The sequence below is a fragment of the Ranitomeya imitator genome, chromosome 3 (assembly GCF_032444005.1).
Source record: "Ranitomeya imitator isolate aRanImi1 chromosome 3, aRanImi1.pri, whole genome shotgun sequence".
Taxonomy (NCBI): domain Eukaryota; kingdom Metazoa; phylum Chordata; class Amphibia; order Anura; family Dendrobatidae; genus Ranitomeya; species Ranitomeya imitator.
This window is the reverse complement of record NC_091284.1, coordinates 686,515,485-686,529,711: the sequence shown is the minus strand read 5'-3', so window position 1 is coordinate 686,529,711 and position 14,227 is coordinate 686,515,485. Positions and strand designations below refer to the sequence as shown.

The 14,227-nt window shown below is 43.5% G+C and overlaps 1 protein-coding gene across 3 annotated transcripts in view; it reads left to right on the top strand.

Moving 5' to 3' along the window:
• LOC138670812 (retinol dehydrogenase 7-like) overlaps nucleotides 1-13,957 on the top strand; it is a 33,703-nt gene extending 19,746 nt beyond the window's left edge. For all 3 annotated transcript variants that reach the window (XM_069758501.1, XM_069758499.1, XM_069758500.1), the window contains exons 5-6: nucleotides 4,916-5,158; nucleotides 13,460-13,957. In XM_069758501.1, coding sequence (XP_069614602.1) covers nucleotides 4,916-5,136 — 221 coding nt within the window. In that variant the 3' untranslated portion in view covers nucleotides 5,137-5,158; nucleotides 13,460-13,957. The remainder of the gene's footprint in view (nucleotides 1-4,915; nucleotides 5,159-13,459) is intronic.
• Nucleotides 13,958-14,227: the final 270 nt, after the last annotated feature.

The following is a 14,227-nucleotide window of genomic DNA, read 5'->3' as shown; positions in this document are numbered from 1 at the left end:
GTTAACATCTAAACAGTAAAATCTGATAAAAAGGTTGAAGAAAATCGACATGCAAGTTCACTGCAGTTAGCTAAAGAAGAAGAAAACCAAATTGGGGTGAGTGCTTCCCATGACACAATACGGCTTACACTGCAGAGGAGTAGCATGTTTGTGTGTCGTCCAAGAAGAAAGCATCTCCTAAACTCCATGCACAAAAAAGCCTGCCTACGTTGTGCCAGGGCCCATGCTGAAAAATATGAACACTTTGGAACTGATGGCATCAAAACTGTATGACATTGCAAAGGTGAGGAGTACAAAGAAAAATGCATGATGCATAGAGTATAACATGGTGATAGCAGTGTCCTTATGTTGGGCTGCAGGAGAGCATCATTGATGGTATATTAAATTCACAGATGTCTTGCAATATATTGAGACAGAAGATGCTACCATCACTCCGTGCCCTTGGTAGACGTGCATTTTTCCAACATCACAATTGCTCAAAACACACATCTAAGGACAATGTTGCATTTCTGAAGAAGAACAGGGTGAAAGTGATTCAGTGGTCAAGTATATCTACGGATTGGAACCCAATCAAACACCTATGGAGTATCCTGAAGAAAACAGTTCAGCATCACTTTCCATTCAGCATTCAGGCTCTAAAAGAGGTTGTTCTTAACCCATTCACCCCCGGGCCACTTTCCGTTTTTGTGCGTTTCTGTTTTTTGTTCACCTTCTTCACAGAGCTATAACTTTTTTATTTTTCTGTCAATATTGCCATGTGAGGGCTTGTTTTTTTACCAGACATGTTGTACTTTTGAACAGCATCATTGATTTTACCATATATAGGTCCTTCTCAAAAAATTAGCATATAGTGTTAAATTTCATAATTTACCATAATGTAATGATTACAATTAAACTTTCATATATTATAGATTCATTATCCACCAACTGAAATTTGTCAGGTCTTTTATTGTTTTAATACTGATGATTTTGGCATACAACTCCTGATAACCCAAAAAAACCTGTCTCAATAAATTAGCATATCAAGAAAAGGTTCTCTAAACCAGAGGTCCCCAACTCCAGTCCTCAAGGCCCACCAACAGGTCATGTTTTCAGGATTTCCTTTGCATTGCACAGGTGATGCAATTATTACCTGGGCAAGACTAAGGAAATCCTGAAAACATGACATGTTGGTGGGCCTTGAGGACTGGAGTTGGGGACCTCTGCTCTAAACGACCTATTACCCTAATCTTCTGAATCAACTAATTAACTCTAAACACATGCAAAAGATACCTGAGGCTTTTATAAACTCCCTGCCTGGTTCATTACTCAAAACCCCCATCATGGGTAAGACTAGCGACCTGACAGATGTCAAGAAGGCCATCATTGACACCCTCAAGCAAGAGGGTAAGACCCAGAAAGAAATTTCTCAACAAATAGGCTGTTCCCAGAGTGCTGGATCAAGGCACCTCAATGGTAAGTCTGTTGGAAGGAAACAATGTGGCAGAAAACGCTGTACAACGAGAAGAGGAGACCGGACCCTGAGGAAGATTGTGGAGAAGGACCGATTCCAGACCTTGGGGAACCTGAGGAAGCAGTGGACTGAGTCTGGTGTGGAAACATCCAGAGCCACCGTGCACAGGCGTGTGCAGGAAATGGGCTACAGGTGCCGCATTCCCCAGGTAAAGCCACTTTTGAACCATAAACAGCGGCAGAGGCGCCTGACCTGGGCTACAGAGAAGCAGCACTGGACTGTTGCTAAGTGGTCCCAAGTACTTTTTTCTGATGAAAGCAAATTTTGCATGTCATTCGGAAATCAAGGTGCCAGAGTCTGGAGGAAGACTGGGGAGAAGGAAATGCCAAAATGCCTGAAGTCCAGTGTCAAGTACCCACAGTCAGTGATGGTGTGGGGTGCCATGTCAGCTGCTGGTGTTGGTCCACTGTGTTTCATCAAGGGCAGGGTAAATGCAGCTAGCTATCAGGAGATTTTGGAGCACTTCATGCTTCCATCGGCTGAAATGCTTTATGGAGATGAAGATTTCATTTTTCAGCACGACCTGGCACCTGCTCACAGTGCCAAAACCACTGGTAAATGGTTTACTGACCATGGTATTACTGTGCTCAATTGGCCTGCCAACTCTCCTGACCTGAACCCCATAGAGAATCTGTGGGATATTGTGAAGAGAAAGTTGAGAGACGCAAGACCCAACACTCTGGATGAGCTTAAGGCCGCTATTGAAGCATCCTGGGCCTCCATAACATCTCAGCAGTGTCACAGGCTGATTGCCTCCATGCCACGCCGCATTGAAGCAGTCATTTCTGCCAAAGGATTCCCGACCAAGTATTGAGTGCATAACTGAACATTATTATTTGATGGTTTTTTTGTTTGTTATTAAAAAACACTTTTATTTGATTGGATGGGTGAAATATGCTAATTTATTGAGACAGGTTTTTTGGGTTATCAGGAGTTGTATGCCAAAATCATCAGTATTAAAACAATAAAAGACCTGACAAATTTCAGTTGGTGGATAATGAATCTATAATATATGAAAGTTTAATTGTAATCATTACATTATGGTAAATTATGAAATTTAACACTATATGCTAATTTTTTGAGAAGGACCTGTAATGTAGTGGAACATTGAGAAAAAATCCAAATGCGGTAAAATTGCAAAAAAAAAGTGCAATTCCACAATTTTCTTTTTAACATTTTAGCCAAATGCTAAAACTGACTTGCCATTATGAGTCTCCAGGTCATTACGAGTTCGTAGGTGCCAAACATGTATAGGTTGTTTTTTTATTTAAGTGGTGAAAAAAACGCCAAAGTTTGATTAAAAAAGCGCTTTTGCCCTGCTCTGTGTAGCAGAAATGCTCTTCTGCTATGAATGCCAGCCACTGAGCAGCGTCGTCATATCAACCCATTGGTGCCCCGTGATCATGTGTCTGGGACACCGATCGGCATGGTTTGTAATGCTCTTCTGGCTTGTGCATGTTATATGCTGCTGTCAGGGATTGACAGCTGCATTTAGCATGTTAACAGCCATGGGTGGATCACGATTCCACCGGCGGCTGTTAGGGGCACACTTCAGCAGATCAAATCAGCAGTCAAGTGCCAGAAAAGATGTGGGCTCAGCGTCGTAGCCCACATGAAAGGGGAGACACGACATGTGCCATATATATGACCAAAAAAACATAACATTTTTCTCATTACGTTGTCTATCAATCTGATTAATTTTTTTATATTTTGATAGATCCGGTGTTTCTGAATGCGGCCATACCAAATATTTGTATTTTTCATATTTCTTATTGCTTTATTTAGAATGGGGCCAAAGGGTGGTGATTAGTGATGAGCGAGTATACTCGTTGCTCGGGTTTTCCCCAGCACGCTCGGATGGTCTCCGAGTATTTGTTAGTGCTCGGAGATTTAGTTTTCATTTTCAGTTTTTAAATTTTATTTTTTGTTTTGTATTTTTTAAAACTTTTTTTTTTACTTTTTATATGTGTCAATAGTCTCCATAACAGACTTGATGATGCAGTCTTCTGATCTCTTGTGCTATATATACAGCACATGTTGTGAATGGGTTAAATAATTTAAATAATAGAAAAAAAAATAGATGTTGTAATATTGTTGTCAGCTTGTAAATTCCATGCCTAGAAAGCTTGGAGTGGTTCTTAAAAATCATACAAAATACAAGTATTTTTTATGTGGAGTGTATTCATTTTTGCATCAACTAATTTGAGTAAAACTGAAAATTTTGTAATAAATATTATATTATTAATCTTACTTTCATGTTATGGGTAAAAAAAAGAAATTCTATAAAACTCAATCTTGTAAAAATTTTGGAAATTGTTCTTGTATTCAGTAAGAGATTGATTAACATCTTACTTTTGAAAGAGGATGTACTCATTTATGCTGAGCTCTGTAAATAAAGGCATTGTCCAGCTTTATTATATTCATATCTTATACTTGGAATCACCAATCAATTGTTCTCAGCTCCAGCTGGATGTAAACAGTGAATGGAGCCAGAATAGCATGGCTGTGTACCTTATCTATCGGCTATTGATGAGACATGCAGTTTTCGTCAACGGCCATACTACACAGCTATTGGAGACATGCTATTCCAACTGATTACATCTTGCAGCAGCTGTAAACAGTTTATTGGTGGGAGAACCGAGTGTCGGACACCCAACGATCTGACATTGATGAACTCCTCTTAGGATTAGAGATGAGGAGATATTTTAAAATTTTAATTTACCAAATTTTTCCGAGGACTTCTGTTTGTGGCATTAACATTTGTGTAAATCTCAATACTGGAACACTTGCCATTGGTCAGAAAATACACGTGGGACATAGAGAGTGAATCCCGCTGACCATAAGAGCTTGCACTTTACAGGCGGGAGATAGAGGACCCCACTGACCGTAAGAACTTACACCCTCCAGGTGGAAGAGAGAGGGAATCCCACAGATCATAAGAGCTTATACTCGAAAAGAGAGAGACTTACCCAGTGACTTTGGAGATGGAAAACGACTAGTGTAAAAACTGTGCTCCACTGGGAATTTTTGATCTGTGATGGCCCAGGTATTGACCACCACTGTACAAGGTATGATATTCCATAAGCTATCATAGTTGCACGGCATTATGGAGTGGCACATGTGGCAATGCAAAGTAATGTTAGTCAGCTCTCAGATGCTTCAACAGTATTCAAAATGGTGCCGGGTAACTGTTTTAATGTTAGAATTTGCTTGAAACTGCGAATTTCAAGCAATTCAGCTCAATCTCAAACCTCCATTGATCAATCCCCTCATCTCTACCCCGTTATCAACATCATAAAGCTGGACATAACCTTTAATATATAACATTTCCAAGATCTTGACTCATTTAGATGAGATGCTGCACAGTTTCCATTAATAATTATTTTCATTGTATGTATGCAGTCCGACAAAATATGGAGCAAATGGTGACAACAAGTTCTGCCAAGAACTACAGGGTAACAAACTGTATAGAGCATGCACTGACCGCCTGCCATCCCTGGACAAGATACTCTGCTGGGTGGGATGCAAAACTATTCTACATCCCCCTTTCCTACTTTCCAACATTTATTATGGACTACTTGGCATCACTGAAAGCACCAAAACCTGCTCAAAGAATTAAGTGATGCACAGGATAACATACATGAGGTGGGTGAAAATCAACGCTCTCTAGGTATGTGTAAAAGCCTAGTCCACAAATACCTGTTAACGCGGTGTTGATGACCCCAATTTTTCCTTTTACTGTGACCAGTAAAATGTTCATTCCAATCCATGTGACCTTCAAAAACTTGTCTAGCTCCATAAAAATACAATTTATGTCTTTTTTTTCTTATTACTAACACTGATGCACTATTTCTATGAGCTGTTTGAGAACCTTCAGATTAGTACAAGTAGAGGAAATACTGACTACTCTGGACACGAGGTGTCTGCCATTCTGATATGTAACATACAAACCCTCTCTAGTGAAATCAGACATTATGTGTCAGGGCCGCACCAACCAGGGTCCCTTCTTGTCCTGGGACCCATTCAGCAATCTTCACTAATATACAGTGGGTACGGAAAGTATTGAGACCCCTTTACATTTTTCAGTCTTTGATTCATCGCAGCCATTTGGTAAATTCAAAAAAGTTCATTTTTTTCTCATTAATGTACACTCTCCACCCCATCTTGACTAAAAAAAAAACAGAAATTTAGTAATTTTTGCAAATTTACAAGCATGATCCATTTAATTATTATGAACATTTTAAGCTGTTTTTGAGATTCTAATACTTCTCTTTTGTTTACAGCTGATTGCCTTGAAGGCAGCAGAACGTATAATGTACTTACAAGCTCTGTCCTTCTGAGCTTGTAAGCACAGTTTTGAAGCTGGTCAGGATTGCTGGTGAGCGCTGTTACCTCCTGACAGCTTCATTGCACTGCTTACAAGCTAGACAGCAGCAGTGGTCGGTCTTTTAACAATTTATAGGCTAAAGGAAAGTGTTGATTTCTCAGAAACAGTTGCAAAGTTCAATAAGAAGTAAATTGCAAAATTGGTTATTTTTACAAACACTATCCAACAATATCCATCTAGGAAGATAGGAATAATGTTAGTGTTTGATTTTTCAGCCCTGATTTTCTGTGTATCATTTGCATGCAACAAGAAACCGTGGTATGGCTGCTGACCTTTATTAAGTATAGATGTTTTTGCAGACGTTATTGGTGATGGTGGAAACTTTCTGACAATATCCACACACATGTTCCTTTTAAGTTTGTGCAATAATGTCATGTGTATCCTGTGTAAATATCAATGAATCACATTGGAATTTGTATTTATATGAAATGAGCCTTTCGGCAAAACCCGTCAGGCTCAACTGACTGTTAGGGCTCTCTCACACAAGCGCGTAACACGCTATCTGTTGTTTTATCGGACAGCACTAGGCCGTATCTTATACTATGGGGCACTGAAGATCTGCATTTTTTTTCTTATGCTGATTCGTCTTGAAAGAACAATATCAGCATGGAGTGAGTGCATCTGATAATTTGATCACGCGCCCATACAAGTCTAAATGAGACTGCATCCAAGGGCAGTCCAATTACCGCAGACACAGACCATGGAGAAGATGGAGAAATTAAGTTCTCCATCGTCTCCATACCTGTGCTGTGATGCTCTCACGCAAGAGAATCTGATCACAATAAGGCTGGTTTCTCATTTGCGGATGGAGGTGCTGCGGAGAGCTGCGTACGTCCTCCATGAAGCTACGCCCACCGCCGCACCTCCTCCGGTCAGCTCTGACTAACCGCCGCACCTCCTCCGGTCAGCTCTGACTACGCTGGCATGCGGCGTGCATATCCTATCTTTACCATTAAGTACGCAGGCCATGCCAATGTATGCGGATGCCTCCGCATGCGTCGTTTTGACGGTGCGGCAACCGCACCAAAATGCAACTTGTAGGTCGCTGCACAATCATTTTTCTTAATGGAAATCTGTTACCAGGTATTTACTACCTAATTTGAGACAGAGACCCTGATTCTAGTGATGTGTCGCCTACTAGGCCACTTACTGTAGCTTTGTTAAAGTCAATGTTTTATCAGCAGGAGACTATCACCAGAGGGCTAGTAAACCTGCTGTCATGTAGTCGTACATATTCATGAGGTTTGTATAATCCCACCCCCACCACTGATTGGCAGCTTTTGGCCTATGCACAGTGTACACAGTGTACTGCCAATCAGAGGGGTGGGTGGCGTTATACAGAACTCAGCATTCAGAGAACCCCTAGATCTGCAGAAGAGAAAACACTGATTGTATCAAAATGAGAGCAAGCAGCCCAGTAATTGACACATTGCTGGAATCAGGATGTCTGACTCTACATCATGCTGCTCTCAGATGGCGTAGTTCAAACCTTGTGAAAAATTCCCTTTAAGATTAACACAGCTAACTGTACGGCATCAGCATGTTCTTGTCCATATTATACACTGATTCCTGCCCCAAATTATAGTTCAGGTCACACAACCAGAGAGAAAATCTAACCGTTGTAGTCAGGGGCATAATTACCACGGTTGCAGCGGTCGCCACTGTGACAGGGCCTGGCGGGTCAGGGGCCCGGAAGGTCCGAGGCACCCGACACCAAGTTGCAGTGCAGGAGATTTCTCCTCACAGCAACAGTGAGAGGGGTATCTAGGGGGAGGGAGCAGCCGGGGCATGTGAGAGACAGGAAGCAGCTCCAGTCAGCACGATGAGACCGCTTCTCCTGCTCTGCAGCCCCAGGACAGAGGGCGAGAGCGGAGGAGGTGCGGGACAGGACAGAGCTGCTGTAGTCAGGAGAAGCTGAGGAGCTGCACGTTTATATCAGCCTCCCCAGTACCAGAGAGGAGAGTGTGAGATGTGTGTATGAGCTGGTATCGTGTGTGTGTGTGTGTGTGTGTGTGTGATATCTGTAGTGTGTGATCTGTAGTGTGTGTGTGATCTGTAGTATGTGTGTGTGATCTGTAGTGTGTCCATGTGTGTGATCTGTAGTGTGTGCGTGTGATCTGTAATGTGTGTGTGTGTGTGTGTGAGGCAGGGGCGTAACTACCACTGGGCCTGGCAGGTCAGGGGCCCGGCTCCCCACCGCCGTATTGAACTATATGACGCCGGTAGAGTTCGAAGCAATGATGGAGGAGAGAGCGTCAGCTAACGCTCCCTCTCCCATCATTCCCCTCTGCCTCTGTGTTGTGAATTCTGTTGTCAAGCTCCCTCCTGTGGTACTTCGGCTGGTTCAATCCATGGGCTTCCTCTGGTGGTTGTGAGTGGGGCTGCGGCTTCTGAGTTTCCTTCCACAGGTGACGAGGTTAATTCGTTAGCTGGCTGCTCTATTTAACTCCACTTAGATCATTGCTCCATGCCACCTATCAATGTTCCAGTATTGGTCTTGTTCACTCCTGGATCGTTCATGTGACCTGTCTTCCCAGCAGAAGCTAAGTTCCTGCTTGTTTTTCTTTGTTTGCTGTTTTTCTGTGCAGCTTGCTATTTTGATTTTTGTCTTGCTTGCTGGAAGCTCTGGGACGCAGAGGGAGCGCCTCCGCACCGTGAGTCGGTGCGGAGGGTCTTTTTGCGCCCTCTGCGTGGTCTTTTGTAGTTTTTTGTGCTGACCGCAAAGTTGCCTTTCCTATCCTCAGTCTGTTCAGTAAGTCGGGCCTCACTTTGCTAAATCTATTTCATCTCTGTGTTTGTAATTTTCATCTTTACTCACAGTCATTATATGTGGGGGGCTGCCTTTTCCTTTGGGGAATTTCTCTGAGGCAAGGTAGGCTTTATTTTTCTATCTTCAGGGCTAGCTAGTTTCTTAGGCTGTGTCGAGTTGCATAGGGAGCGTTAGGAGCAATCCACGGCTATTTCTAGTGTGTGTGATAGGATTAGGGATTGCGGTCAGAAGAGTTCCCATGTCTCAGAGCTCATCCTATATTATTAGTAACTATCAGGTCATTCCGTGTGCTCTTAACCACCAGGTCCATTATTGTCCATTATTGTCCTAAACACCAGGTCATAACACCTCTGACACTGTGGGTGCATGATGACATCACTTCATCGCGAACCTGCTCTCTGCAGGACCCAGGCAGTGCAGCATCTGCACAGGTCATGGCGGCCGCCATATTGGCAGAGCCTGTGGTGGCTGCTGAGTCTGAGGAACATTGGGCTCCGGATCTGACAGGGGGCACGTGGGCCGATCCGCCTAGGAGGGGCATGCCGCAGCCACTCAGCCATGTGGAGGATCCAGGGATGAACATGGAGGTGTACAGGACCAGCGGCAGTGAGGTGTGTCTGCTGCCCGTGTGTCGCCGTCTTCAGCCCCCAGCGTCACCGGCCCCCTGTGACACCAGACCCATTTCCTCCCTGCTCTCCCATACCCCATGTCCTCGTAGGTCCCCAGGTTCAGGTCATTGAGCTCCTCCAGGCCTCCGTATGCACCTTGTCACTCCTCCCCTGGTCCCCCAATGCTCCCCATCTCCCATGCCTTGAGTCCTCCTGCTCCCCCCATGCATTCCCAGCCCCTTGTCCCCATGTGACCCGTCTGCCCTGCTCTCAAGTCTCCCCCGTCCCCTTTCTCACCGTGTTTTCCCCATCTACCCTGTCCTCGTAATCCCTGTGCCCCCTTCTTCCCTGCTCCCAAGTCTCCCCATCTTCCCCTGTCCCCTTGAAACTCTGTCTACTTGCGTTCCTATCTACTCTGCTCTCGGAGTCCCCTTGTGTCCTCTTGTGCCTGTCTTCCTTGCCCCCTAGTCCCCATGTGTCCCCATGTGCCATTCTCCTCTTCTTCCTGGTCCCCATGATTCCCCTTGTGCCCCCTTGTGCTTGTTTCCTTTGTTCCCGTGTGTAGCCTTGTGTCAGTCTCCCTTGCCCACTAGTCCCTGTGTGTCCTCTTGTGCCTGTCTGCTTTGTCCCCTTGTGCTTGTGTCCCTTGTCCCCGTGTGTCCCCTTGTCAGTCTCCTTTGCCCACTAGTCCCCTTCTACCCTGCCTCCTAGCCCGCATGTGTCCACTTGTGCCTGTCTTCCTTGCTCCCTAGCCCCCCTGTGTCACCATTGTGCCTGTCTCCTCTAGCCCCCTTGTGTCCTTCTCCCCTGCCCCATAGTCACCATTTGCCCGTGTCTTTCTCACTGCACCTGTATGGAGGGGCTGCATTATACTATGAGGGGGGATGCATTATATTCTATGGGGGTTACATTATATTGTATGGTGGAGCTGCATTATTCTTTTGTGTGGCGGCTGCATTATACTCCGTGGGGTGGCTGCATGATACTATAAGTGGGCTGCGTTATACTGTATCGAGGACTATGGGGAATACATTATAATATATGAAGAACTATAGGGTGCATTATACTATGAGAAGTGAATTGTACGACATGGATGACGATGGCGGTGCATTATACTATATGGAGGACTGAGCAGTGTATTTTAATATATGGAGGACTATGAGGAGTGTATAATACTATATGGAGGACTGAGGAGAGTATTATACTATGTGGAGGACTATGAGGGGTGCATTATACTATATGGAGCACTATGAGCAGTGTATTATACTATATGGAGGACAGAAGAGTGTAGTATACTATATGGAGGACTGAGCAGTGTATTACACTGGAGCACTATGAGTGTATTTTAATATATGGAGGACTATAAGGAGTGTATTATACTATATGGAGGACTGAGGAGTCTATAATACTATATGGAGGACTATGGGGAGTGTATTATAATATTGTATTATATGGAGGACTATGGGGAGTGTATTATACTATATGGATGACTATGGAGCGTGTATTATACTATATAGATGACTATGAACTGTGCAGTATATTATATAGAGGACTATGGGGGTGCATTATATTATAAGGAGTACTATGGGGGTGCATTATACTTCTTATATGGATCCCCATGACTTCTATGTAAGCCCCTGATGAGTATAATGGTTTATTTTCTTTTATAAATTACATAACAATGGCAGTACGGGGGACAGATATATACCAGGATGGGGCACCGGATAGTTACACCACTGAGGTCACACTATACAACTTTGCAATAAAGCTATAGTGTGCAAAATGAATAGGGAAAATCTGAATTTGTGTGGAAAATATTTTTGCATGGTTGGGGGGGGCCCATTTGAAAGTTCGCATCAGGGCCCATAACTTTATAGTTACGCCACTGGTTGTAGTACTGTCGTGTCAATGAGCCCTTTTAATGGAAATCTCTTCTTGCTTATGCTAGGAATGCTCCTTGGATATTCTGAACATATTTATATCTGGCTCAATTTCTAGTTTGTCTAAGGCTGTATTCACACACAGGGTTTTGTTGCATTTTACTCTGCTAGATTTCTTTGCTGCCAAATGTTATTTTTTAAGGCAGTCTGTTGCAACCAAAATGGCAATTAAGCTGCCTAAACATTTATACAAGGCACCTAACCCTTATTTAAATCTTACTAGACAAGTATAACTTTATATTCAATTAAAAATCAGCTTGTGTTTGATATGCAAATGAGGGTGTTGAGTACACCCTTGGCCTGACCTATGCCTTCTACACCTTCACGCCCTCTTATTTGCATAATGCACTACTCGCCTGAAGGCATGTAGATATCAGCTGCAGTGGCTCCATGTGCAGAAGGATAGGAGATCCTCAGCAAGATGAATGAAGATGGATTTCCAAGGCTAAAGGTACCTTCACACTAAACGACGCTGCAGCGATCCAGACAACGATCCGGATCGCTGCAGCGTCGCTGTTTGGTCGCTGGAGAGCTGTCACACAGTTCGCTCTCCAGCGACCAACGATGCCAGTAACCAGGGTAAACATCGGGTTACTAAGCGCAGGGCCGCGCTTAGTAACCCGATGTTTACCCTGGATACCATCCTAAAAGTAAAAAAAACAAACGCTTCATACTTACCTTCCGCTGTCTGTCCCCGGCGCTCTGCTTCTCTGTACTGGCTGTGAGCACAGCGGCCGGAAAGCAGAGCGGTGACCGCTGTGCTCACAGTGAGTGCAGGAAAGCACAGCGCCGGAGGACAGACAGCGGAAGGTAAGTATGAAGCGTTTGTTTTTTTTACCTTTAGGATGGTAACCAGGGTAAACATCGGGTTACTAAGCGCGGCCCTGCGCGTAGTAACCCGATATTTACACTGGTTACCAGCGAAGACATCGCTGAATCGGTGTCACACACGCCGATTCAGCGATGTCAGCGGGAGAGCCAGCGACCAAAGAAAGTTCTGGCCTTCTAGCCCCGACCAACGACATCACAGCAGGATTCTGATCGCTGCTGCATGTCAAACTGAACGATATCGCTAGCCAGGACGCTGCAACGTCACGGATCACTAGCGATATCGTTTAGTGTGAAGGTACCTTAAAATGCTGCGCTACTGAACTAGGATGAGCCTCCACAAGAGAAAACAGTACAGACATTAAGTAGTTTATCTTTCCATGTATTATATGTATGAATAATAAACTACTTAAAGGGAACATGACAGGTGAAATAACGCTATTAACCTGCAGATATGGGGTTAATCTGCACGTTTATAGAGCTTTGAATCTGCCTGGTGCCGACAGTAAGTGCCCCGCAGCCAGAAGGAAATTGACTTTATACCTCCCGTCATTACTGGAGTTTCAGTCATGGGGCGGTGCCAATGCGGGTCCAGTCCCCACTCTGTGTACAGAGAACAGCAGCGGTAACCGCATCACCGGCATACAGGATCAGCATTAGACCCGGCTGTCAGTCAGTGTCAGGGTGCGGATACAGCCACTGCTCTCTATACGCATAGCAGCGACTGAACTCATTTAGTGCCACCCCTGCGACTGAAAATTATTATTTTTGTACTGTTAATGTTTCACATTAAGATTCCATGTTACAGTGAAAAACATAAGTTAATAGCACAGCTGCTCTGGGTATGCTAGGACTCGGCATCTCTGCTGTGGCGGCCAAATGAATGTTATGTGGCTGACAAGTGAAGACAGAAGTGATAATAAACCGATTCTGTCTTCTCTTTGGAGTCACCAGAGACTCACCCTACTCCTGCTAGACTGGAGAAGTAGCCCTTACCCCATACTGTAAATTTACAATGACGCAGCATTAAAGCCCGTACCCAAGGGCCTTTACGACCAATAGCACTGGGTCGTTATCAGTTGAACGTCTTTAGTGACTTATAAAACACGGTTTGGAATGAATCAAGTTTACCTCAATTTTTTTCTAGCATTTTTCCGCATGCTAAAAAAAAAACAAACAAGAAAACTACATGTAGAAAATGCATAAAAACCACCATTCAGAACACATGAAAAAATGATGTAAATTTGAATGTTAGAAGTAAAAATGTCGCCATTTTTACATGTTTTTCATGCAGTTTGAAACATCAGGAAATTGTGTGAAAGATGTCTAACTGCTCCCAGAACTAATATATTACATGTATAGCATTATATGATATATAATATGTTTACAATGTCTTTTTTTTATCTTTCACAGATGAGTTGAGTCCCAGAATATCCCTGATCTGCAGAATTGCTAGCTTCACAATTATAAGATATGAGGCCGTCTTTTTACATGGAAGAATTCTAATGGAGAAATTGGTCTAGGACTTGTTACAGTTCTTTTGCACAAACATGTGTAATAATTTTCTGGGAAAAATACTTCATTTTCTAGTACACTTTCGGCCATGACTGTATATATATATATATATATATATATATATATATATATATATACAGTAATAGTGCATTTATAGTGCATGCGTCTAAAATTAATCCACACGTGACTGTGTCCAGTGCAGGACTGGGTTGCAAAGGGCCCACCAGTAACATTGACTTTAGGGGGGGCCCACTTTTCACCTGTATACATATATTACACTACCCTTGCTCACAAATTGACCTATATCTCTATATAATAATTAACTGGGTAGCTTGGTTAATGAATGATGAGCTGCTTCTTTTTTCTGTACAGAGTGAATAAAGTGATTAAGCCAAATACTGTCCATATAGTGGGGTTGGGACTCATATCTGGACAGGGGCCCAGATCTGGACAGGGACCCACCTGGGGATTCCCCTGTGCCCCTATGGCCCAGTCCGAGCCTGGCTATCTATAAAGTGAATAATGAAAAATAGACATGTAACCTAATTTAGCTAAAAGGTGTAGAAATGTTGCAGAAAATCTGCAACATCAAAAACTTACCTAATACTGATCATGGCAACTTAACCAAAAGGGCATGTCTCTTCAGCTGCTGCTGATGTCTCGCAT